Source organism: Micropterus salmoides, unplaced genomic scaffold (assembly GCF_014851395.1).
Source record: "Micropterus salmoides isolate LMB-PRFRI ecotype aquatic unplaced genomic scaffold, ASM1485139v1 Ms_hic_scaffold_11, whole genome shotgun sequence".
Classification (NCBI taxonomy): domain Eukaryota; kingdom Metazoa; phylum Chordata; class Actinopteri; order Centrarchiformes; family Centrarchidae; genus Micropterus; species Micropterus salmoides.
The window spans coordinates 23,234,605-23,262,182 of record NW_024040152.1 but is presented as its reverse complement, the minus strand read 5'-3'; the positions used below and the strand labels follow the sequence as shown (position 1 = coordinate 23,262,182).

The following is a 27,578-nucleotide window of genomic DNA, read 5'->3' as shown; positions in this document are numbered from 1 at the left end:
GAGCGGAATCGTGGCTCTGTTAGCATCAGAGCTAGCAGACTGGTAGGGGAAGGCGTCCTGCGCACTGTAGGCAGAAAGAAATCGGCGACTTCAGATATCCTCAGCTAATCCTTGAGCTAACCATTATCCCTCCATGCTGTCCGGGAAAGGAAGATAACGATAATAACCCTGCACTGCCACCTCGATTAGCTAGCAAGACAGAAAGGGAACTGCGTTTTGGTGTGAGGAGTCTTCCTTTCTGCCAGAATCACTTTACTGTTTTGATTATAGCTGACACCTCGACTAACCTCAGTTCTTGTAAGAATGAGGTTGCCGAGTAACAGACAGTGTGCGATGGAAGGAGATGGGAAGAAGATGGACCAGTTTCCGTTCAGAAACCCTTTTGTGCACGTCTTGAAATTCACCCCTCTGGAAAAGGCAAAGGTAAAAAAAAAAATCATGTTTGTATGCAAATGATTTACTCTTGCACGGATATGTTAACTTGCTGTTTTACTAGTTTGTAGAACATTAACATCGTGGTTCGACACAGTGCTGAAGCTGTCACCATCATGTAACTTGTCAGTGTTTCCTGATTGCATGTAGTCAGATTTTAACGTTATGAGCTAGTATTAGCGAGACAGCTAACAGTGGCTACATACATTTTGCGTTCTCCCTTCTGTCTTGTTGGCTGGTTGCCGTGCCTCAGTGCTGCTGTAAAGGGCTAAGAGTGATTTCAAAAAGTGCTGTTTTGCTGCAGCAACGGCATGTATTTCACGCATGAGAATATTTACCAAGAACATCCCAGGAATCTGCTAACAAGCCACTAAAATGAAATACAGGTTTTGAGCATGGCCGCCTGTCCAGGATGGGCCTAGCTTGTTGCTCTTTAATTGTCATCATAGCTATTACAAACGGAGTATGTTGTTTGGTAATGTTAGCTTTAACCAAGATGTCAGGTTTTTGCGGGAACAATTAAAATCGTTATTTAATTTAAGTACGGTAACGTTTTCTAGCTTCACATGCCTTTTTTATTGCTTTGTTGGTCATCACGGTGCGTCCCACTCCAAAGGGAAACCAACACGTGTGGCTTGTGGAGGATCGGAGAATGGGATGGAAAACTGACTGGCATGTTCATGTTTATCCTCATCTACAACTTACATACAGTTTCCCCGGTTGTTGAAGTTCATACGTGTTTGCCAATCTCGTTTAAAAAGAGATTAGTTGCCTGATTACATTGTACACTGTTGCAGCATTCAACAGATAGCCCATGCAACCTAGCTATCTGTCATTTCTGTTGATAATCAGATTTACAGCTTTCAGGTTTCCCTGCAAAATGTGTTAAATTTAAGGCCACTTCAAGCTTCCGTCAGTTGTTTTTTTGCTCATAAACTATGATAAGGTACTACCAGGATGCAGCCTGCAGAGACATTACAGCAATTTAAAAGGCTTCTTTTATATGATTGATATTGCACACATGGCAGTTTAAACTGTGGCCTTCTTGCAAATACTGCAACATGTGGCATTATGCACACATTATCATGTTCTTTCAAAGTGAGGCTCAAGAAGCTGTGTCCCTGTTGAACACTATACTACTACTTGTCACTTTGAACACTAGAAAGTAGAAAAAAAACATTGTTAAACAAATAAATAAATGTATCACTTCTTGGCAAAACCGGTTTGCTTATATCTTTTACTTCCTGTAGGTACAAAACAGTAAAGCTCTTTAATTTCTCGTACATTAACTGCCGACATGGTTACCATAAAGATTAGGGTATACTGTAGAGTATTTGTAAACAGTCTGGAATGGGGATATAGCTGTAAGGTATTTTCAGTATCAGAGTTCAGTCTAATGGAAGAGCCTCATTTTAATTAATTGCGTTACTCTGGCATAGCAAGTATAAGAGCGTATCTTGTTACAAGTAAAAATAGTGACCTAGGGAGGTGCACACACATCCCCGAGTGAAAGAAGGTAGATCGTCAGGTGCATCAAAGCCAAGGGTATAGGTAGGTTTTCTGGTTTCTCCTATAAGGCTGACTTAATGAAGTCAAGGAAGTTATTAATGGAGCAATGGTCTTAGCTAATTTGTTTAGACCAATGATGATGTAATTGCTCTGAAAGCTTGTTTTCTGCACTCTTTTTTTTTATTTATTTATTTTTTCTCAGCAGCCATTCCATTTGGTTATGCAAACATGTGTTGTAGCTTTACATTAAAGACATCATGGAGGCTAGGTACTTAAAACCGGTTTCTGGTCAACACTAAGTGCTGAACCAAAAGTGGGTCATGAAGTAATGGAATTTAGTTCCCAAGTTGTTCTGATGTTACTGATGATTTTTTTCAGCAAGTTGCACTAGTCTTGGCTTTCACATCCACAGCAGCACGAGGAAGACGCAATCTGAACATTAACACTGAAGACTAGAGCAAGTGATTGTCTACTGGCTGACTACCCGACAGGCAGACAAACCCAATGAATCGGTTTGTGGGTTCAAAGAGAAAAGTGATTGTAGTGTGTGCCCCTTGTCTGTTGTGTAAGCACGCTGCCAAGTGACTGCATGGCATGAGATTGCACAGGATTGTTTCACCAGTCTTTAGTTCCTGTAATGAAATGCATCAGGTTTGTTTGTGTTTGCATTGGTTGGCCAGAGATCGATAAGATTGCCTTTAAATTGTATTTTGACAAGTGAATAATTTTTGGCTATATTAGATTTGTTAAACCCTCTAGAGTGCCCGCTAGAAGGGGTAACCGACTGTAATAGGAACAGATGAGTTTTGTCAGATTAAACCAGGCCATGACAGTATGCTTGGTATTAGACCTTAAAGCTACATTACTGCCTGTAAGTGCAGGCTAAAGGCCTGGAAGCTAATAGACTGTAGCTGAATTAACAGCTCTCCTATATGTAACAAGCCAAATTGGCCTTGTTGCTCACAGTGATGAGTCTGTGTACAGCAGACCATACACTTTAGAGGAACTGGAGAACATTTATGTCTTTGCTAAGCCGTGAATTTTTTGTTTTGTTTTTTTGGGCATAGGTGGTTGCTGTCCAGAAAAAAGGGGCACTGGTAGGAATATGCTACACATGTCTGACTAATAGCCACTTTAGTCAGTTGCCCCGAATATTGGGGCAGCTGTAGAGACTTGTAGGTACTCATTAGTAAACTATACTGTAATTGAGTAGCCTGACCTTTCGATCCATATAAATATGTTCTTGCCGTTTTGCACCCTGATAAGGTAATTAATTGAGCTACAGAGCTGATTGACATAGGCATAATGTGAGAACATATTGCAGTGTTTTTGTTACTGATTCAGGTGTATCAGCAAACATTCCAGTCCTCATCTAGCCCTAAACCCTAAAAGTTGGTACGGTGGTCAGAGGGCAAGCTGCTAATGTTAAAGTTGATGTAATTCCCAGCTTAGCTTTGACAAACCTAATTTAAATTCCTTGTGTGATTTATTGGGGAACTCCACAAAGACCTAGATCTGTTTGATCCTGCCAGAGCAGCAATGAGTCAATAGCTTATTCCCACACTACATAGATGAGTATTTCTGTGGATGGACTTCAGAAGTAGGCAACTGATGTGTTCTCACAAGAGCAGACATACAAATGCATTAGACAGAATATTGAGCCATAGGTTATTAGGCTATATACAGTGAGGAAAATAAGTATTTGAACACCCTGCTATTTTGCAAGTTCTCCCACTTAGAAATCATGGAGGGGTCTGAAATTGTCATCGTAGGTGCATGTCCACTGTGAGAGACATAATCTAAAAAAAAAATCCAGAAATCACAATGTATGATTTTTTAACTATTTATTTGTATGATACAGCTGCAAATAAGTATTTGAACACCTGAAAATCAATGTTAATATTTGGTACAGTAGCCTTTGTTTGCAATTACAGAGGTCAAACGTTTCCTGTAGTTTTTCACCAGGTTTGCACACACTGCAGGAGGGATTTTGGCCCACTCCTCCACACAGATCTTCTCTAGATCAGTCAGGTTTCTGGGCTGTCGCTGAGAAACACGGAGTTTGAGCTCCCTCCAAAGATTCTCTATTGGGTTTAGGTCTGGAGACTGGCTAGGCCACGCCAGAACCTTGATATGCTTCTTACAGAGCCACTCCTTGGTTATCCTGGCTGTGTGCTTCGGGTCATTGTCATGTTGGAAGACCCGGCCTCGACCCATCTTCAATGCTCTAACTGAGGGAAGGAGGTTGTTCCCCAAAATCTCGCAATACATGGCCCCGGTCATCCTCTCCTTAATACAGTGCAGTCGCCGTGTCCCATGTGCAGAAAAACACCCCTGGTGGTGTTCTTGGGATGGTACTCATCATTCTTCTTCCTCCAAACACGGTTAGTGGAATTATGACCAAAAAGTTATATTTTGGTCTCATCTGACCACATGACTTTCTCCCATGACTCCTCTGGATCATCCAAATGGTCATTGGCAAACTGAAGATGGGCCTTGACGTGCTGGTTTAAGCAGGGGAACCTTCCGTGCCATGCGTGATTTCAAGTCATGGTTTGAAATCATGCATGAAACGGTGGTCCCAGCTCTTTTCAGGTCATTGACCAGCTCGTCCCGATTTGATTTTCTCAGGTGTTCAAATACTTATTTGCAGCTGTATCATACAAATAAATAGTTAAAAAATCATACATTGTGATTTCTGGATTTTTTTTTTTTAGATTATGTCTCTCACAGTGGACATGCACCTACGATGACAATTTCAGACCCCTCCATGATTTCTAAGTGGGAGAACTTGCAAAATAGCAGGGTGTTCAAATACTTATTTTCCTCACTGTATGTATTAAGATAAATACGATAATTGTTCTGTAAATTCAGTTAAGAAATGGTTTAAAAATAACCATACCGTACTAGGGCTGAACGATTTAAAAAAAAAAAAAATCTAATTGCAATGTGATTTGCGATATTAGAGGGAATGATCATTTTCATTCATAAACATATTTAAATGATTATGATGTGATTTCTGCCAGGATCTATACCAAACAATGATATTTTATTAAGTCTGTGGGAAATTGCTGTGTTCCATTTACATCGCAAGTTAGTTGTCGGAGCTGGGAATGACGTCATGCCCGAGTTGACGGCGTTGTAGTTACATATCAGAAAACCTTGCACGGCCAGCAGTTGTTTACAACTAGCCAGGTTAGCCATTGTTACCAATGCCGGTTGAAAACATAAATCTCCTGCAATGTGAAATTGCCCTGTATCGTACTTCATCACATTTGATAATTTTCTTCTCATGTTTCTGTCATGTTGCCCAACTCTATGGGGGAGTTGGTCTACTTTGGAAAATCTGTAACAGAACAATAACTTAAATATATATCATAACATATGGATATCAAGATAGTGCACTAATAACTACTGAAGTATTCATTTTGCTTGTATGCCCCATTGCGACACGGTAACCCTAGTTTGAGAAATGAAACATTCTGCTGTGGTTACTCGTGGACCTTAAACAAAGTCCCACAAAATTGTTCAGGCTTGTAAGTGTGAAACATCTGCATTTTGTTGACAGGAAGCACGTCCCTACTACCACTAAAAATGTTACAGTTCTCTGTTAGTTCATTTTGCACAACTTCCTGTTTCAGTGTAGATTTAGTTAAGAAAAGTCTATAAAACCTTATAGAAAGCATGCTTGCTTTGTAACCACTGTCTGTCATTTGAAGATCATATATATACCTATGACCTGATTACACTGAAAAACAAGTAGGTTTAATGGCCTTCAGCAGCATGATGGGCCCACAGGCTTTGACCTGACACCTCTTGGTGTGACAGTGCATTGAGTATATGCCTTTAGTCAAATTGGAGGTTAGTGTGGAACTGATTCTTGTTTTCACACACTCTCCTAACCTTTTATTGCATATTAAGGGTTAAAAATGCAGACTGGTTTCGACTAGGGATGGACATTCTAAGAAAAGCACAAAATGAATAGTTCTTGCAGACTTGAAGTATGCTAGCTTTACCTGTGTTACCTTTTCCAGATTTTTGGCTCCAAACCGTAGTTGGGAGCGCACTGGTTTCTTAGATTGATTTAGCCGGGCTTGTAACATATGGACAGACCTATCTCCACTAGGGGTGTGCATCTTCACTGGTCTCACGATTCGATTAGATTACGATTATCAGGTCAATGATTAGATTACGATTATCAGGTCAATGATTCGATTCCTCAATGCATCACCTCAAGGGTGGGAATTTCTATGTACCTAATAACGATTATGAGGCTACGATGCGATTGTAAAATGAATAGGATACAGGTGCATTTTTCTCACTGTTTGACTATTTGGTACTTTTAAAGTATTTGTAACAATCCAAAGTAGTAGGTAGTAATGAAATGCAGCTATTTAATGTTACTTCATATAAATGTAGCTAACATTGCATAGCATTACATTATTACAGCGTTATTACTGACCTCTGCTATTTTTATTTATGAGGCTGCCGTTATTAGTATAGAGTCAGATATGTGTTGAACTACGCACTTAACAACGCTCCAGCCAAACCACATTCACTCCACCTTAATATATCTGTTCTTTTTTTTGTCTCGTATAGTGTAGTAATATGTTTGTGTCTTGTAAGTTGATTATTGTAATCTTGTATTGAGCACCATGGGCCTTCAGAAACAGCATTTTGTTCATTTGTGTACTTGATATGTAGATGAATGACAACAAACCAACTTTACAGCAGCCAAATAACATCCTGCTCAGCTTCCAGACCACAGTCTGAAGAGGAGATGTTAGCTAGCGCCAACTGCCTTTCTAGTATTTGGAAAACAACAGACAGACTTTAATAAACGGACACGCTGTGGCCTACACTGTACATTTACAGCCAGACTGAAACGTAGCGCTTATGTTTTCCTCTGCTCCGCTCGTTTTCACCGTCACCTACTGCCGCCTGTCACGTAGCTGTCATTTGAAGAAGGAGCACAGTGTGTGGGTGAAAATAATTAACGTGAGTTACCCATTGACTTTATTGATCATGTGAAATTTTAGTAGCAGCAGTCACTCACTCAATAGCTGCCTGTCTGCGGAGGGAGAACAGGGAGAACCACACATCTCCGTTGTGTGCACCGCACAGATGGTCCGGAGTTCCGCCTTTGTCATTCTGTGAACATTACGATATCAGTTAACCTCTAGATAATCGATTATCGTCATTTGTTAATCGATTCATAATCCTCAAAGTCCACATCGCGATGCATCTAAAAATCAATTATTTTCCATACCCCTAATTTCCACACTGAAGTAAGTAGCTGGTAAACTAGCATACCGTTCTGCTGATAAAGAATGGTTGTGAGAAATTGTGGTGGCGTTCCTACTGTAAACTGTTAATTTCCTCTGCAGCAGTGAACACGATACACAACAACACTGCTGCAACCTGAGCATCTAGCCCATCTTACAGTGCTGTAACTGAACGTGCCACACCGATGCCTGGTAGTTAGGGCATTACTACCAGGCACCACCAGTAAAACAAAGGAAATTAATATTTGACATATGAAACCTTTATATATAAAATTAAATAAATTAATGACCATAATAATGAAATAATAGCAACAGACTGGTAACATCTGGTTCACATCTGACTTTAAATTAATGGTTTGTATTTTGTTAGTAATACCTACAAATGTCTACACTGTCAGCACAGAGTTCTGCTGTTTTAGACTACACTGTTCTTTATTTTGTACATTTAGAGTATTGTTGCAACAGCTACAATACAATTCCTAAGTTGCATCAGTACAGATAATGGTTTATTTTGTTTACTCATTCACTTTTAAGATGGTGACAAGTCTTGTTGCATGAATTTAAAGATGCCTTTTAGTACACTGCTCTCTGCTTTTGTAGCATTGCCTTTTTTTAAATTCTTAGTGGCATTCATGCATTTTCTTGCTTTGCGTCTGAAAACATATTTCAACAAATGCTTTATACAGTGGCTCACAAGCATCACCAGCAAGAGCCCCCCTTATGTTATGGAGAAAAGTACTTATTCAGTTGTGTGTTCGTTCTTGTGTAAAACCTTATACTCTGTATTTCTATAAAAGAGAGCTGTGTGTGGTAGACATATATAATTAATCAATGGAGCTTGAGAGGATCTTGGGGAAGTAAACGGTTAAGAGGGCTATGAAAACAGACAGAAAATAGGGTGGCGGGTCACTGTGATAACAGTGGTAGGACTAGTGGGTAATGTGATTTTGCAGCTCCTCACTCCATATCAAACAAAATGCAAATAATAATGATAATGAAGTAAGCAATACACTGATAATGTAGACGTAGTTATTTCTCAGAACAAGGATAGATTTTGGGGAAGAGTAGTTACTGTAAGACTAAGCTAGCCACTCTCCAAAATGTGCTGTGCTGCTTATCATTGTCCATAGTTTAACAAGCATGCTTGACATTAATTGATTTTAAATTGGCCATACTGTCAGACAAGAACGCTCCCTTGATAAGATAGTGCCAGTAGACTTCATGCTCCCCAGTAGTGGGTTGCTATCACGACAAATATTGGCAGAAGATAAGCGCTGCTATCATGGAGTCATAAAAAGCTGTTAAGTAAACAGTCACCATTGGACCCAGACAGTGAAGAGCCCGGCTTTGGTCAAGAACCTTTGCTATTTGTAATGTTTATTGTACTGTATGTATTTTATCTATAGCATTTTTAGTGTGAAGCAAATTAAAAAAGTTGTTAAGTTATTTTCAATACCTGCTTAATATCGCTTTGAGACTATAACAGTACCACGATGACTGACAAAACATATGTTGTTACTCTTTTCTCCTCTTTCCCTCAATCCCTTACAGATTGCATTAATGACGGTCACACTGTTCCCCATTCGTCTGCTCATGGCTGCGTTCATGATGCTGCTGGCTTGGCCTTTTGCCTTCCTGGCCTCAGTGGGCCGATCAGAGACCACCGTCGAACCCCAGTGCCTCTGGAGGAGGTGGGTGCTTTGTTATGCAGATGTGTGTCTGTTTATTTGAAGGTTAATTTTGTATTTAAGGAAGCACTATCATTATCACAAACGAGTAATATTTTCACATTTGACATCAGCAATGGTAGAATGGTATGGGCAGCCATACAGTCAACAATGCTGCTTTCAGTATGAATAAAAGATCACATGGCTCAAAAATACTGCTTCACGCACAAATTGTCTGACTTCAAACGGAAAATACTATATTGTAGATGTTTTTAATTGTAACACTCTGTTTATAGTACTCTGTTACATCAATGGTTGTAAGAATGCAGCTATGACAAGGGAGCTAAAATGTAGAACGTTTTGGGTAGGTGCTGGGCGGTATGTCGGTATATCAGGTATACCAATAGCATTTATCAGAGAAACACAGTGATTATGTTACAAGTCGCTACACTGTGGATTTTACAAGAGCGGAGCAGGTAAAGTGAGAGTGAACACACCATTCTGATGTTATTCGTTAGCTACCACATTGGTTTTGTTGTGATAGGCTACGTCGTCAACACGGCTCCTCAACATGCAACTTAGCTGCTGCTGTGGTCGGAATCACAGGAGGTAAAATCCAGTAGCCAAGTTCTGGGCGGGGGTCTGTGACTTTATACAGCCTAGCCTACTGCTGACGGAGAAAGTCACCAAAGTGGACATACAGGGAGAGAGAGATGGTAAAGCCCCTTATCCACTGCAAGGTACGAGCTCGACTCGCCTTTTTTTGGTTTTCCATTGTTTAAAAGTTGTACTTGTACCTGCTACCAGGTACTTTTTTTTCGTATCACATCTTATCTGTCTTTACATTCTAAGTAATGTTGAAACGTTTTAACTTAAATCAAGAGACAGCTGTGTGTGCATCCCTGGTGTGTGTGTTGCGTTGAACATTACGTTGAGGCAGTTGTGTGTGGCGTCGCTATGATGACCAGCTACATTGAGGGGTACTATCTGCAATGGAAAATGGAGGACGGCCAAGTCGAGTTGAGCTGGTACTGGTAATGGAGAAACGACATAAGAAGCAGGGAACGCAGACGTGTTTGCAGCAAAGGTACATTAGGTCTGTGAGTGTGAAGAGAACTGAAGGAGGCAAATTCAATAAGTGAGTGATACTAAGATGGAGAATGAAGTCTAATTAAAACTGTGAAATAAGAAACAAGTTAAGTTACTAAAAATAGTAAAAACATACCTGCCAACCGGAATATATCGGAATTCTGCCTAACAGTACCCGGTACTGTTGGGCAGTAGTAATATGACTTTTTGGCCATATCGCCCAGCCCTAGTTGTGGGTTAAAAAAAAATCACAATATGATGTTACCAATGTCATATCTGAGTCTTTCTGGAGCTTTGAAAGTTCACTTGTTTAACCCTCCGTCTCAGTCTTGTGCTCCGTACTCCCTGATTGTATTACATTGTCTGTCCGAGAAACTCCTACAGCAGCTACATGTCTCCGTTTCTTGAACACTTGTCTCAAACAAAGACAAAAAATACCACCTGGTTAATGAACATGCAGGTGAACAATGTTGTGTTTTTATAGGAGACTTGGGTATTGGTGATGCTTGTAATTGAAATGAGTGGGTAGGTTGGTGAAAGTCAAGGAAGAAGCTAAGATGAGGTTTTCTGTTTGCACATTTTTGAATTTTGAACTTATCAATCCCAAACATGCCCCTCACACATGCATCCTTTTGTTTCCAGACTGGTGGACATAATTCTGAAGATCATCATGCGGGTCATGTGGTTTGCCGGAGGTTTCCATTGGATAACTGTGAAAGGGCGAAGGGCACTGCCTGCAGAAGCACCCATTCTCACCCTGGCACCCCACTCTTCATACTTTGATGCCATCCCAGTCACGATGACAATGGCCTCCATTGTCATGAAGGCTGAGAGCAAGGATATACCCCTCTGGGGCAGTAAGTAACAAACACACACATGGACATATTGCTCTCATTGTTTACCTCTATGACTATGCCCTACATTGTGAGTTAAAGAACAGGGCTGCAATCTCAAAAAAAAAGTTTTCTGATTCTTCTAGACAGCATTGCAAAATCTTTTTGAACAAAGTACAGGAATTATATGCATAGGCACAGTAATTACAAATACATGCCTTGCTGTCGTGGAAGCAGAAGATATTTCCAAGAAGAAAACTTTTGATTTGTCAGCTCTGACTCAGCAAGTTAATTCTGTAAAACACTGTGATTCCTCAACCTTCAGTTCTGCAGTGTGTAAACTCATAAAACCATCTATGATGGGAGGTAGCAGAAATCAAATAGTCTCCTCCAGATAAATAGTAACACAACATACTTAAAATACTTAATGATATGGATTTAAAGATTAAAGGTTAGCCTATCAGACATAATTGCTGATAAGATAAGATGTTCCTTTACTGATCCCCTGTGGGGGAAATTCAAATTGGCACAGCAGCACAGGGCAATGTAGTGCAAAGTAAAAAGAAGTATACATACAATAAATGAGAATCTGTACTCAACAAAGTACAAAAGATATAATAAAAGTAGAGTCAGTGATCAACAATAAGCATCAGTGATTTTATTTCATCTAGGTGGTATCCCAAATGAAATCATCCACCTGCTGTTGCTGCCACTAAACTGTTAAAGTCACAATAAAGTCTTCTTTTAACAGTCATTGTGGTATTACCACTGCCAGTGATGGACCCCACCAAGCACAGCACCATTCAGATAGCTACTACCTGGAGTCATTGTCTTAGCAACACCCAGGGCCACATGCAGTGCTCAAGCAGGCCTTGCTCAGTTGAAGTCAGTACACACACAGCCAGATCCCATTAACTAGCTTGCAAGTTCCGTTACCTTTTGTAGTTGCCTGTTTAGGAAACAGCCTAGGTGTGTTATTTTAGCCTTCCTTTCTCCTCCTACTTATCTGACTACTAAGTCAATAATTTGCCGCTTTGTTAACTCCAGGCTGAGTGAAGCCTGCCAAGTTAATGCAGTCTCACTTGTTTGTATTGGAGGATTTGTACAGAAACATTTGGCAAATTGCCATAGCTGTCAATAACATGCCAACCGGCTAAGATTATGTTTTGACGGAATCTAAGGAGCATAAATAGTAGATGCATCTTACAGTTTCAGGATCCATTGTATTTTAAGGGCCAAAAGTTATTCACTAATGTCTCTGTCAAACTGAAGTTTGTCTAGTCCTGTTGGTCTTGCAGTAAGAACCAAGCACTGATGCCTGGCCAAGCACATGGAATCCAGAATAAGTATTAAGACATGATCAGCCACAGTGACGTGTGTAGAGTGTCTCTCAGGGTACTAGCTAGAGCCCTAATCCCTTCCTGTTGGCAGACAGCTCCCAGTTGGGATCAGTTTCTTCTTCTCATGGCCTCACGCTCTTCATTCTTCAGCGTATGTTATTCTCACTGTCCTTATTAACTTGTTGTCTTCTGTGTTCTTTTAGACTCTCTGTCTCAGGGCTTCCAGAAACATTGCTTATGCTAATTTTTCTATGTGCTGATGAAAATGGGACGTACAAGAAAATGCTTTCAGCATCTACAAGACCCCTGCAAACCTAATCTAGAATATTTAAACCTCGTCTTTGTCTGATCATCATTCCTTTTTCATGGCCTTGTATGTTTCTGCTTTGTAGTTCAGCTATGCTTACAGGTCTCAAATGCTACAGACTCCTCCAATCTATCCCTGTAGATTAGACTATGCACATGTGTTTGAGTTTAGGTATCCTTTCATTATGTGGCAACTTGGTGTTGATTGCATTGCTCATTTCGACCCTTAACAAGGCTTTATTGGTTTGAAACAATCAAATGACCATGCTATGGGAAGTGAAAGTAGTCGTGTCACTCCAGTGAGGAAACTTTTGTCAGGTTGTCTCATTGCTCTTGAGAAAAGTGGAAGTTAGTGTTAAGTGGGCTATCGTGTGTTTAGAATATTTCAATCACTCTGAGTTACAAATCAGGTTGTTGCAATTGTGTTTTTGTTGCATAACAGTCAGACTGGACTTTTTTGAGGCATATACAGATTATCTAGGTGGTGACTTGAAAAAAATATCATACATTAATCAAGATATTGCAAATATGTAAAATGCATTAAACCTTTTACACATCTAATACAAAAAAAGGCAATAGCTCATATTATTAGATTTTGTAAAACAACAACATCACTCGATAATATCATTTTGATACAGTTACACTGAAAATGTACACATAGTTTTTACATTAGAAGGTACTATTTACAAATTTCAGGTAATAATTCTTAGTAACTGATCATCATCAGCCCAGGCAGCAGTTCCAGACTCCTCCGCTGCTATTATTTAGATTTTGCTGTGTCACTTGGATTCCCTAAATCACCCCACTGACCTCCAAAACTGACTGGACTTTTATTCCTAGCCTGTAATCAGAGAGGGAAGCCGGACCTTTCTCGCATTTGTGATGAACATGTGAGACTCATCTGACCTATGCAACCAGCATTGAGAATCACATGACCATATGTTTAAATCCAGAAGTTACAGCATCTAAATCAACCGTTTCAATTGCTTTTTTCCCCCACATATGATGGAGTTAGGTTGAATTATTACCCCTGCTCCCAGTCTTTGTGTAAATATATATTTTTTTAGTTTTAAGCTATTCTATACAATTTCCACAACAAAGCATTGACCATGAGTATCACCTCACTTTTTAGATACAGTATAAGAAAATGTTTTATGACTGTAAAGTAAAAATGTTTAGCTCATATTTTGCCCTTACCAACAGTACTTTGATTTGTTTCTGGAGAACAAGCTTTTTCTTCAACAGTGCCAATGTCAAATTAACACAGGAATGTTTTCAGTACAACTACATTCTCCCACTCTTCACCACTGTGCAGCTGATGGTTGTTGTAAAGAGGAGCTTTCTTTCTTCCTTGGCCAGCTTTTCTTAGCTGGTACAGGGAAGTGTTTGTGCGGCTGAAAGTATCAGAAGTTGTGATCATTGCAGAAATATTTATCGTTTGAGGTAATACAGGCATTGCCTGTAGATGTAAGCAGGTAATACAGGCATTGCCTGTAGATGTAAGCAGGTAATACAGGCATTGCCTGTATTAAGTGATCTGTCAGAGTTTCCCCCTCCCTCTCCCCTGAACCACTAAATACCCTAGAGACAGATCATGCAGATAAGGTTTAGTTGATTAGCTGTCACAGGAAATAAAAACAAAAAACAGTTTCTGAATTCATATGAATTTTCTCTACTCTTTCTCTGCTTCTTTGGCTTCTAGCTTTGATTAAGTACATCAGGCCAGTGTTTGTATCACGGTCAGACCAGGACTCCAGAAAGAAGACTGTGGAAGAGATCAAACGCAGAGCCCACTCTGGAGGGGAATGGCCTCAGGTAAATGGATGGAAATTTTTCTACACACTTACAACTGCGGTTGTTGTCACTGACTTCATTTTATGTTGTTTTACAACATTAGCGCCTAACAGAGGACGACAATATGAAGCAACAATCATATTAGATATTTTTAAACTTTGATGTACTCACTAGTTTTTATGAAAGTAAATCAATTTAAAATTAATTCATTATGTTTGTAATGAAAAAACTGCAATCATACTGTCTTTCGTCTGCACAAAACAATGTTAAGGTTACAACTGTACAACTAACCCCTGTTCTCTGATAGCTGGGGTGGGGGGGCATTACCCCATAGTGATATACCAAGCAAATCCTTGAATCCCTTGAAAAGGACAAAGCTATAATCCATTATACCCAGCTATTTAGAAAGCATTATAAACAACTTATTGTACATCTGTCTTACAGCAACTTGCCATATAATACAAGCTAATACTACAATGTTTCCCACAGAATGACAGACAACTTTGGTTATTTCTTCAACATATTAATTGTACTTTATTGTCTTATCTTAGTGTTTACTTATTAATTTAATCGGCTTTCTATTCAGTTCTCTTTTCCCCATACTCGCATGCACACACCTCTGCTGCAAACACAGCGGCGTGCCCCGACACTTTCTGTCTCTTTCTGTCCTCTTTGTGTCGGCTCTGTTGACTTTCTCCATCAGCAGTACATTTCAGAGAGTTGCCTAACAGACACAGAACCCCTCTTCAGGATTTTTCCAACCGCGATTCCGTTTACAGAAGCAGGTGCGCTTCATGTGGAGGTGGCTTGTTAACAACGTATCCTATGATTAATGAGACCAACATTGTAGTTAACAAATGACATCTGTACTGGTGTGTTCACTGTCACTTTACTTGGTCCGCACTTAAAATAAAATATTCACCATGTCCGCGTCTTGTGACGTAATAGATAACCATCTGTGTTTCTCTGCAAAATCCTAAAATGGTTCACCAAATATACTTGAGCAGCCATTAATATACCTGTGCAGCATGCCCAAGTAAAGTCTATTGTAGGAATACATATGAATGCTTTTAGGCAAAACACTGTTCTTATTGTTCTGTAATTGGCCAACGTTTTTATATGCAAAAATATTTCAATTCCTTCTTTCCAACAGATCATGATCTTTCCAGAGGGAACATGCACCAATAGATCCTGCCTAATCACCTTTAAGCCAGGTAATGCTCTTCCATCATCTTTTTACTTATTCAGATTTTCTCTCTTTTTTTGCCAGCTTTTTATTCATACCATGCACTGATATTTCAGACTCAACCTAGTGGGCATATTAACTTATTATTTTAAATAAATTACTTGTTGAATCAGTGTCGAATTTAAATTAAACTGTGGTGTGCCTGGTCTTAATTGTTGAGGAATTCCTAAAGTTTAATTATGATGTGAAAGATTGAATCTACGTTTTACCTGCTATTGAGACTGTGACTTGTTTTTGTGATTTTTCGTAAGACATATACCAAATGGGTATGAAATAGAGTTCTGCGATTGGCTGTATCTACTCATGGACTTTATTTGGTAGATGTTTAAATCACCAAATAAGTGCATATTTCTGAATTTATTACACTGGTGTTATTGGCTGCACTTTTTCAATGCATGCAATTCAAATTCTTGTTTGTGTGGTCTTGTTCTCAACCCAATTCATTGTTTATGCAGGTATGTCAAATTGAAATAACATTTCTTGCAGGGGCCTTCATTCCAACTGTACCAGTGCAGCCTGTGGTGATTCGTTACCCTAATAAACTGGTAAGCTCCCAAGAAAAAAATCATAATCACATTTTTGTTTCAGTTAAATAAAATCTATTTGATATTGAAATTGTGTGAGATCAAACAGATTGTGTCTGTATGTATCCCATGCATGCCCTGTAGCCTGCTTGGCATCTTACCAGAGTCTCACTCAGTGAGTAGGTAAAGATCTTGCTGGTCACATGGCGGAAAGAAAGCTTTTGCAGTTATATATAGTATCCACAAAGGAGAAAATGTTCTGAGTAAGACACATTTTGCAAACTCAGCAGAATCCTATACGGTGGTGTGAGATCCTCCCTCATCAACACTTGGTGTTGTGGTCATAGTGTGGAACTTCTGATGTGCCATTGGTTGGGTTATGCTTAAAACAGAATTTGATGTGTTGTCTTCTAGGGATGCAGCGATTACCGGATTTCACTATTAACCGCGCTTTAAAACATCACATTTAATTAATCGTAAAGGCTCCGCTACACCAAGTGTTTCTGTTGCACGGAATGAAACTGTGGCAACTTGCATAAAACAAAAACAAAGTTACAGGAGCAGTGCACCAGCTTAAGTGTCGTGCTTATCAGAGGCTTCTGCACAATGGCTAAACTATGGCAGAGGGGCCAAACTGTGAAGCTTTATTTCCACCAAAGAAACAGCTGAAGTCGGCAGTGTGGGAGCATTTTGGATAGGCTACACTAAGACTGACCAGGGTGTCACTGAAGATGACGGATCACCTGTTCAAAACCTTGCCGTTAAAAGGTTGCTGCTAAAGGAACGAATAACTACATTAAACTTCATGCAGCACCTGTGGGATGACCATAGCTTTGAACACCTAAGTAAAGGTAGGCCTAATACATTATATTAAATAACATGACAAGTTGGTAGGGAATTAAATATAAACATGTCACTTACAATCAATGCCGTAGCTGTGAGACTTGAGCTTTCAGTGCAAAGTAAACAAACCAAGCAGGTGTAAACTTTCAGACCCACCGCTGTGCTTTGAGGCCAATTATTTTCAATGGCTTGGTTTGTTGCTGCGTCGAGCAACGCGCACCGCACAGCGAGCTCGTGCGAATGCCGCGGTCAAAGTAGTTGAACTTTAGCGGCGAGCAGCTTCCACGCAGTGCAAATTGCTTCTTTTCTGAAAGGGCCTTTATGGAAGACAGAACGTAGTCCTCTCAAGACCTTCAGTCACTGAACATTTAACGTTACATCCTGTTGCCTCCTTCTGTCTGTGTTGAGAAAAAAGGTGTAAAACACTAACATACATCAGGAGCTAGACTTTCAGAACTATAGGCTACCACTTAACTGCATTTCAGTTAACGCTGCACTCAATTCCTTTCATTTTCACTAATACTTGAATACTTGAGAGTTGACAGTAACAGTTCAGTTTATTCCCCTCCTTAATAACAATTTCCCCTGGGGGATAAAAGTTAATGTTCCTCTTATATTAATAATACTTACATATTATAGAAATATAATTGTTAATGTCATTAAATATTAAAAATCAACTTAAGTCATTACTAGTGTTGTGAAATTAATTAATGCATAATAATCGTGAAACTGTGATTATTTCTCTGACAATAATTGTACCAATAAAATTTATAATCGTTGCATCTCTACTTTAGACCCATCCCGATCGGCTACATAGAGAGAGGGGAGACACAAAGTTGTTTAAATATGGGGATAATGTTGCACAATTTCAAGACTCTCACTAGAACTGGCTGTGTGGGGTTTTGTTCACTGATAGCCTATGCGTGCTCAGCATAGTCGTTATGTAGATACAACATGTTGTGAGCATGTTGTTCTCACGTGGCAACAGCAGCAATTTTGATTGACTGTATTATTTTGTTTTATTCATGCATCAGGAAATAAAATGTTTATTTAATTTATCGTGTGTTTTAAATTTACTTCCCATTGTGCTTCAAAAACAGCCCATGGCAATAATTATATATAGGTAAAGCTTTCATTGAGAAATCATTAGTTTGCCCTGTTCAAGTTTCACGAACTTCTGTAACTGATCTTCTGTATGATCAGATGAGGCAGAGTTTGTCAACTACATTCATATGTGCCTGACATTCTGTGTGGAATGATGGACTCTTGATTTAGTGCACACTTAGTGGCGGGCTGATTTAATTGTTTAGTCTAAGTGTTTAGTCAAGTCTAAGGCATTGCTCAGGCTTGTTGTTAGTGAGGATGTCGGTAACCAACTTTAACTTAGGACATTGTGAGAAGGAATTGTTTGCAAACCTGTACTGTCTTCTGCTGAAGGAGATAGTACTTTAGATGTTCTGCAGTATTTGAGGTCAGAAATGTAGTTGCAAAACTACAGTGGTGTCAGTCCTGAAACTGTGGTTAGACTATTTACCTGAGTACTTAGCCATGTCAACCCTGAGGTTTTCAGTAGTCTGCCTAGGGCAGTACATAGGTTCCCAGTACATGGGAACCTATTCCCTGACTTAACCTGATTAGATAATAATCTGTTTTTTTGGTGTGCAAATAAGCATGAAACGTTTGCCCTCCTATTTTTTCAATAATAGCGGCCGGAAAGAAGTTGGTCTAAAAATGCATTGATCCTGGAAATATTTTTAATATGTTTTTATTTCAGTCTGTCTAATAATGTCTTTGCTTCATGCACTTTTTACAGGACACAATCACATGGACGTGGCAAGGGCCCGGAGCGTAAGTACTTATTTACTTCATTTCATATATGGTGTGAAAAAGACACTTTCTTTTTTTATCCATTTTGTTGTCAGACAAACCCCTATGTAAGCTCAAATATACAGAACATGTCTAAATTAAATTATTGCTATATTGTGTGATAATGGTTTTTTCTTCCAGAGAACAGTCGGCTCCATAATTATTGATACATAATTCTGATGATGAATAGTAAATGGCAGTAAATTATCTACTCATTCAACATCCAGGTGCACATCATCAACCAAACTGGTTGGATGGAAGAAGAATTATTGAGACTTAACCTACACTGACTAAAAAAAAAAGTGGGATAAAACGGGGGAGAATGTTTTCTGTATGCTTAATGGTATTGTCTGTTTCTGTTCTTCTCAAAAAAAAAAAAAAAACAGTAAACATAAACCAGTCCCAGTATCATGTATCATATTAAAGGTTGCCATTAATTACATTCTGCGACCCAAGTGCAGGCTGCTCTTTTTGGAAATGAGCATTTTGGTCTGAACCACAATCTCCAGAATGAGATCTCAAATAGACTAGAAGATTACTTATTGCTGGAGGAGAAAGACTGCCCTTATTCTCCGTCTCTGTAGTGTCCTCAGAATACTATGTGCTGTTTAGGTTCGCCCTCCATCATTATAGTGGGTCCCTGAATGCAGCTGGCTGTCTGCCCAGCTCAGCTGAGCAGAAATATACACAATTTGACTAATTCACTAAAAGACACACAAATAAGGAAATGCACATTAAGTATAAAGTGATAATTCCTTCCCAGACATGTCATAGTAATGTCTCATTTTCATACATACCCTTTGCTCCAATGCTCTAAATGAAAATTACTGAAAACTAATAAAAATACCTAGAGATCTATATCCATATTCCGGTGTGCAAAGCTGTGAGAAGCATACTGTAAAAGACTGGTGCATATAAGCACTTGCAGTTTTGGTTTTAAAAGTAGTCAGTGAAACATCTCAGTAATTATGCAAAACGATAAACTGTAAAAACTGAAATATAAAAAAAAAAAAAACAATGTGTGGAAGAAGTGATGTGTATATTCTCAGTGTTAAATCATGGACCCTAATCAAAGTGGTTTGTGTTTATATTTGTTGCTAATGATTTCCTATTATTATTCCAGGTTTGAAATCTTGTGGCTTACACTCTGCCAGTTGCACAATGAGTTTGTGATCGAGGTGAGCGTGAAACTGTCCTCCATTCTTCATGTATACTCTGACTGTAGAACATGCCTTATTTACCCATGATGATCAGTGCACTCACATTATTCCAAATGATTAAACATGTGCTATGTGAAAGGAAGCTCCCGTCGTTGATTCCATCCTATCCTATATTTGTTTTTGACTCTTAATTATTCTTCTGTGTGATATTAATTTTTATTTTGCAAATAAAACCTACTAAATATTCTTAATTTCATGCAAGAAAATCCGTCTTTTCCACAAGAAGTCGAATATATATTTGTGTAAATACATCTTTTTTCATTAAATGCCCATATATGACGTCTGAAATTTGACTAATTCATAATTCATCTCTCTGCAGTTCCTTCCTATTTACACACCCTCAGAGGAGGAGAAAAAGAACCCTGCTCTCTTTGCTATCAATGTGAGACGCATCATGGCTAAGTAAGTGAACATTTGTTGTTCATAAAATATGTAGCAGTTCATCCAGTTGACTGTTGAGAGTCACTAATTGATAACTCATTCACACCTCATTCATTACTTACTTACAGAACATATATTATTTTGGTTTTGTCTGTGTCAGCAATATGAGGGGACATAGAGTTGGGTCAAAAAAGTCAGATCCTGTTATTTGACCAGGGAACAGGACGGAGCCAGGGTTTTGTATGTATGGCTTTGGTCTGGCCTGAAAGGGGTGTATGGTGGCGGAAAATTGATTTATCTTATATGCATGCTGATGACGTTTATAGTGGTAGATCTGAGTGGCACAGTCTTGCTCATCAACCCCAAATTCTTTACTGTTTCATAAAAAACACATTAGATATACACTTTTTATAAACATTTGTGCAAACAGCCTGAATGAGTATTAATCAACAATCAAGATCAAAAATGTCATCCCGCTCAGAGTATGACCCCTGATTCATTATTCTGTACCACCCAACACTCTTATGCAGTGCTCAGGCTGCACTACTTGTGTTCTCATACACTCCCACACTCTGTACTTCACTACTTTAAGCCGAGGATGGGATATTTAACTTCTGCAGATGGACCAAAAAAAAAACCTGTACATATTGTTGTCAACATCCCAGATAGCTGTATCCCCTACTACATTGGCCGTTCAAGCCTTAAAGTTTGTATTGATTTGCACATATTGATGTTCTGTCATTGTCTCTTCTGTGCGATGCTCAGAGCCCTGGGGGTACCCATCACAGACTATTCATTTGAAGACTGCCAGTTGGCTATGGCAGAAGGCCAGCTGAGACTGCCAGTCGACACCTGTCTGCTGGAGTATGCCAAACTCGTCAGGAGACTAGGGTGAGTCACTTAAACCTTCCAATTCAGTGCTCCCGTCAAGGAGAACCAAGTGAAGGGCAACATACTCAGCAAACACTGCGGGGGGCCCAGATTCAATTTCTGGCAGTGGGTACCTTTAGCGTGGTTGTAAATTCCAGTAAGCGTAACTGGTGGTATGCACGGGTGGGAAGGCAATTGGGGATTGTGTCCTTGTCGCTACACCATGTGTATTGGGGAGCAGAGCATTATTGTATACTGCCAGTTGACAGTGACAAGGACCCACTGATCCAGGGGAGAGAAAAGGAGAAGGATAGAAAAGAGGAGAGGAGAGGAAAAATGTAAAGAAATGGGAAAAAATACTGTAAAGATTTGATATAATGCAGCTTAACAAGAGGAAACAATTCCAAGGTACTATTTTGGAAAGATATTGTGTATCTGCTGTACTGACTCTTATTGTTAGAAATCTTGTTTTGTCCTTTTTTTCTTTTCTTATCTGAATTTCCTTGTTCACAAGAAGGCTGTGCTATTAATTAACATAAACTCACTGTCCCAGGTTGAAACCCCGGAACACTGAGAAGGTTCTGCAGGAGCATGGAAACAGAGCCAGGAAGCTGCAGGGACAGAAGCTTGACTTGGACGACTTTGCTCAATTCCTCGACGTGCCAGTTTCAGACATGCTGCGAGACATGTTCGCTCTTTTTGATGAGGTAAAGACTGTGGGGAGCGGGGGTTGGGGGGGGGGGGGTTGTCTCGCAAACCATGATAGAGATCACCAGTCTTTCTCAGTGTCCACATTATGTCATACTTCAGTTTGCTGCAAATACAGAACTGTGATACAATAATATCATTACAACCACACCTAGATATGATATGTAGGTAGTAAGCTATATGTGCATCAGTTTAGGGCGTGAATGAACAAGCAGTCATTTGACAAAGTGCTTCTATAAAAACACCATTAAGACTGGAAGCTGGATGGAACACCAGATGCTTGAAACTAATCACAGCACTTTGCTTTTCATTTAGAGATACATTTGCAGTATAGTACCAAAACAAACAAACAAAAAATTTATTGCATCAGTGTGTTCATGACCAAAACGATCACCTGCAGCGACTTCTGTGAAATAAATTAGAGGTCTTGCTCAAATCCTCTGTCTTCATCTTTCCTAACGCGTTTTCTCTTGCTTTTTCTAGCATGAAGATAACCGCATGGATATCAGAGAATATGTGATAGCCTTATCTGTCGTATGCAGACCTGCCAAAACTCTGGAAACGATGAAATTGGCCTTCAAGGTATGTTCTGTTTCAAGCTTTTGTGCTTATCTAACCAGCAGGCAGAATAGAGGGTTCTGCGCTTGCTTAGGATCAGCGTGACATTTGCTACCTTAAAATGCCGCTCAGGTCTTTGTTTTGTGTTTTGCATAATTAAAAGAAATGGAGTTCTTTCCATCATTAGTGCATAGCATACTCACGCATGTTTACAGTTTTTCTTTCCCCATGTTCATGCTCAGATCAGCATTGCATAACATCCGATGAAATGTGCAGTCATGGGTTATAATTGCAGCATGTCTGTTGTCTTAGTTGCATGAAAACCAAATAGCACGGGTTTCATCTTCATGTTCTCCCTTGTATTGCTTCTCATAATTCTTCAAGTTGCGCACTTCTGTTAACTTAGACCTCATGAAACCCATTTAGAACATATTGATTATTTGTGAAACCACCAATTATTAAAAGGGGTACCCACTTAACAGTGTAACTGGCTCTGAACCTGACAACTCTAAAGGCGAAGTCAAAGAGATGACATCTGCATTTCTTTCCCGTTATATCAAGATGTTTGAGGCAGAGGAGGACGGTGCCATCACAGAGATGGAGTTGGCTGTTATTCTGAAGACTGCTTTAGGAGTGACTCACCTCAGCGTGTCACGTCTGTTTACTGCCATCGACGCTGAAGACACAGGGAAGATCACATTTGGTAAGAGACTAAGTAAAATAAACCAGGCCTGATCACTGATTGGCCTAAATATTTCTTAATCGAATCATTGTTTTGAATTTTGCTTGGTCATCAGTAGTGTTCTTTCCTGACTTTTTTTTCACCCTCTCAAGTTGAGCAGTACATTCAACAACCAGGCCACTTCAGATTTAAGTGCAGTCTCTGGGCAATTTTTAATATAACATTTTATCTGATCTGTTTCCTTTGTCTCTGGTGCCCTCTTGTGGTCTTTCCACAGACAAGTTCAGAAGCTTTGTGGAGCAGCACCCAGACTTTTCTGAGGAGTACCTGTGCACAGAAAACGCAGGCCTCCACAGCAGTCCCTGCCACGGTCACCAAACAAAGCCCAGCCTGGTTACCCCGAACCTACAAGGCACTGCCACCACCAAAACAGCCAACGGTATCTGCCCCGACTTCAGCCCCAATGACCATGGCGCAGTAGATGGACTCCTCAAGAAACACAACTAAAAGGGTTTAAAAATGTAGTGGGAGAAAACTAACACCTCTCCTGGTGAGAGGGTGTTGTGGTTGGGGGGTTGGAGGTTGGTTACTTGTTAGTAACTTGTTGGAATTATAAGGGACTACATTTCAGTAAATACAACTACAAAAATGAATAAGTTTACCTAACCCTTTTTTTATTAGTATTGTGTCCATGAAATTCCTGAGGTTATTTTCAGCCTGCTAACAGTTTATTTTGTTATAAATTCCTTTTTCTTTTTTTTTTTTTCATAGCAAAATTCATCAAAATGCCAAACACTGGCTTTTTCAGATTCAATACTTGAAGGGCAAGCACTTATAAAAAGTCCTGGGGCAAATGTTTATTTGAATTGCTTTTCTTTTTCCTCCAACATAGTACTAACTGTGCATGTTTTTTACATGAGGGAAGCAAGAAAAAACAGTGAAGACACCTAATTCTTAGTGAAGTCAGTGTTTGATTCTCTTTTATTTGTTAACTTTTATGTGTTTTCTTTCTTTAAATGGTAGCTGCCTTTTTTTAACTGAAAGTGCAGAATGCATGGGCTCATGTCATTTTGAGCAGTGTTGAGGATTATTTATCTAAAGAAGGAAGGCCTGAGGGTGCCAGTGACAATTGCGTGACTACTAGCTTAGCTGCAGTAGCCACATTTGAGGTGAACTCAGGTGTCTGTGAGTTATAATTGCTATGAGCCTGATACACATATATGAATATAAAGATATTTGATTTAGCTCAGGGTTCAGTGACAAAAATGAAAAATTTAAATTGTATGATGTCATCATTTTTGACGCTCACTGGGTTATGTGCATGTCTTTTTTTCTTTCTTTTTTTTTTCTTATGACATCAGTACTCTTCTGCCCAGTTATTCCTAATTCACATTCACTTCACCAATGTTATTTCTTTCAGGTTGGCAAATTCAAGTGTCTTTTTTTTATTGTTGAAATTACTAAATGTGGACCAAAAATGCATTGGGTGGTTTAATGTCACCTGTTATGTTTGTACTGTCAGTAGTGTAATGGCTGTAAAGGATGGGAAATTCACAATGTGTGGCCATTGAAAGCACATTCAGTTAGCTGGCTTTGTTGGATATTCTAAAGGCGAGGTCATACCACTTCCCTTTCTGTGTTACACTGTTACATTTTTAATTATTCCTACATTTTCCACAACATCAGGCTGTCTGAAATCCCTACTGTTGCAGTATACGTGTAGGAAGGATATAATACTTAAACATTGGCCCCTCCCCTACTCACAGGTAAAATTAACCTTCGTGCTATGTTTCAGATGTGCATGGGAGAAAGTATGTACTGTTTTTATTCACCAAACAGTCATGTTTTTAAAGTGATCCACCTTTGAAACTGATGCAGCTGTTGGCCATAAAATGTGTTTAAAATGATTAAACACATTTTCTATAAAATCAAATTAAAATGAAGGAATATTTAAGATAAATGTTATTTAAAATCAGGCAAATAATTGAGATATTTATTAGTCCTTTGTGGCTTTTAAATTATTTATTTTAGGAAATGGTTACATTGATTGATACTGGAAAGAAAGTTGTATTAAGACTTGGGAGGACGTATTGTGTCCAGTACAGTAGTGTTTCTTTTTTTGTCTGATTTTAATTTAAGAAACTTAATCTAAAATTACAATCAACTTTTGGATGTGTTGACAACAATGTTTTACACACAGAGATGCTCATTCAATCATTTGACAACAATTTTATTGGCTGGTTTGAGACTTTCTGTTTCTGGAAACACACAACATAACCTAACGTTTAAAAAGCACACACACAAAAAATGAAAGTTAAATTAAGCTGCACAGTGCTTTACATCATGTAATTTTATAGGACAGCTAATTGTTAAAGGGAATACCTGTCCTGATCTCCAGATGAAATGTAATGTATAAGAATCTGTAGCCAGTTATACTTGGGATCTCTGCGTTCATGGTTTGGTTCTGTTGATTTTTGGTTATGGATATTACATAGGGATTTACAACTAAAGTGTTGTTTTTTTATTCTAAGTTTCTTTCAGTGAGCCTTGCATTCCCACCACAGTCATGACCATGCAAACTGTATCGCCGTTATAGCTTTCAGTGAAGCAATATTTCACATCTCTTAAGCCTTCTTAAGAAGTATGTATTTTGAATATTCCAAATGCAGGACATTTTGTGAATTTTTGATATACGTATATGAATGATTTTTATTTTCACTGCCATGACAAAGATCTGTGATCTTCTCTCCTCTGCAGATTGTATTGATGGTGAAAAATGAGCCGCATTTTTTTTTTCTTTGTATAATACTGCAGTTGTTTTGTGCTGTATTCCTCCTAAACAGTGAAAAGTTTTATTGTTGTTATATTATTACCGTTATTGCTGAGATGAGATGGCTTAGAAACAAAATGCAGATTTCTTATGGAAACCGATAGCCTTGAATCTATAGAATTTTTATGCTAAAAAAGAGAATGTATAGACAATCTTGTCACAATCAGAAGCTACTCAAAGCACTGATCTCCAGTGGACATTTTACAAAGAAATCATGGTTTTCATATGTACTTGTTTTTGTCCCATTTGAACCTTCTCTCCATTGACTTTTTTATGTTACATGTTTAAGGTGTGCTGGTTGATATAGTCAAACGTGTGAGTGCGTATGGCCTTGAGGTATCTGCCACCACATGACGGGCCGCACCGCACAAACAGTGCAGACGCACATATAAACTAACATGATATGTTAAATCACAATCTTTTAGTATTCCCCCCCTTAAATTTTTTTTAAATGATACGTATTTGTGCTTGCACTTTAGATTATTTTCTTTAATTTTTGAAGAAATATCACATTGCTGTAAAGCATGATGAGTTTGTAGGTTACAGTATTGTAGCTCAGTTTTGTTAATATGAATAGGTTTGGCATTTGTGAACTTACTGCAGTAATGGGAGGATATTTGGGATTACACATTAAAGGAAGCTGCCCCTTGCCCCACATTTGTTTTTGTACTGTAAGAAAAAGCTTGCTTAGTGTAAACCCTGTTGTTTTTAGACCTACTTTTCGGCTTTGTCTCAGGATTGTGGAAATTGCGTATGTTGAAATTATTTTGTAAACGTGCAGGACAACGTACAGATTTGAATGACCTAAATAGTTTGCACAGTGGAATGGATAAGTATTACTCCTAAGTGTTGTGATTTTACAACAGGTGGTTAAATATGCAGATCACTCTGTATGCACATGGGGAAACCATACAGGGTTTTTTTCAAAATCTGATTGTGAACTACAAGTGAAACAAAGAATTGATATTCAAAAACTGACTCAGAATGAAATGTTATTGAGCCACTGTAACTCATCATGCAGTTTTGTTGAAACCGAAATGTCCATGTGAAGGTCTAATGGATGTTAAAGTTCATCAGCAAGTCAAGTATGTACATTAATATATAATCAACATTTACATTCAGAACAATTCCACACTGGGGCTGTATGGAAATACTGTGCTCATTTTTTTTTTCCACACTTGTTTCACTTTCCTTTCCTTTAAATACCTCTGTAGAGGTGAATCTCATTTTCCTACTTGCTGTCAGTCTGAGAAAATGTAAACATGCAAGAGATAAACTTGTATTTATGCTACTGCTGCCTGCTTACAACAGTTTGTCCAGCAGTGAGCCTAAGACGAAAGACTTGTGTACTCTGACAGAGCGATAGTGTCTTTCTGATGGCTCATTGTCTGTGGACCAAGAAACTGAGCTCTGTTTTCTCTGTGGCTTTACTTCATGTCTTTTTCTATACTCAACAGGTTTTATTTTATTAATGCATTTTGATGATGAAGAGTCATTACCGCAAGCTACTTTGAATTTGTCTGTTCAGGACTGCTATGATATAACTTGTTAATGTGACTCTTGGATTGAATAAAAAAAAAGAAATGTAAACAGGC

General features: G+C 38.9%; 1 protein-coding gene across 1 annotated transcript; it reads left to right on the top strand.

Annotated features, from left to right (window-relative positions):
• LOC119897884 (lysophosphatidylcholine acyltransferase 1) lies at nucleotides 1-27,578 on the top strand. The gene is made up of 14 exons (XM_038711902.1): nucleotides 1-423; nucleotides 8,778-8,917; nucleotides 10,625-10,839; nucleotides 14,164-14,276; nucleotides 15,409-15,469; nucleotides 15,988-16,046; nucleotides 18,682-18,716; nucleotides 19,858-19,912; nucleotides 20,274-20,356; nucleotides 21,101-21,226; nucleotides 21,759-21,912; nucleotides 22,397-22,495; nucleotides 23,033-23,174; nucleotides 23,431-27,578. Exons 1-14 carry the CDS (start codon nucleotides 304-306, stop codon nucleotides 23,658-23,660), a joined length of 1,632 nt encoding a protein of 543 aa, XP_038567830.1. The 5' UTR covers nucleotides 1-303; the 3' UTR covers nucleotides 23,661-27,578.

Coding starts and splice junctions, on each gene's coding strand:
- LOC119897884 (XM_038711902.1), top strand. CDS start 304: ATGAGGTTGCCGAGTAACAGACAGTGTGCGATGGAAGGAGATGGGAAG. Junction 424..8,777: donor CCCCTCTGGAAAAGGCAAAG/GTAAAAAAAAAA, acceptor AATCCCTTACAG/ATTGCATTAATGACGGTCAC. Junction 10,840..14,163: donor GGATATACCCCTCTGGGGCA/GTAAGTAACAAA, acceptor TTTGGCTTCTAG/CTTTGATTAAGTACATCAGG.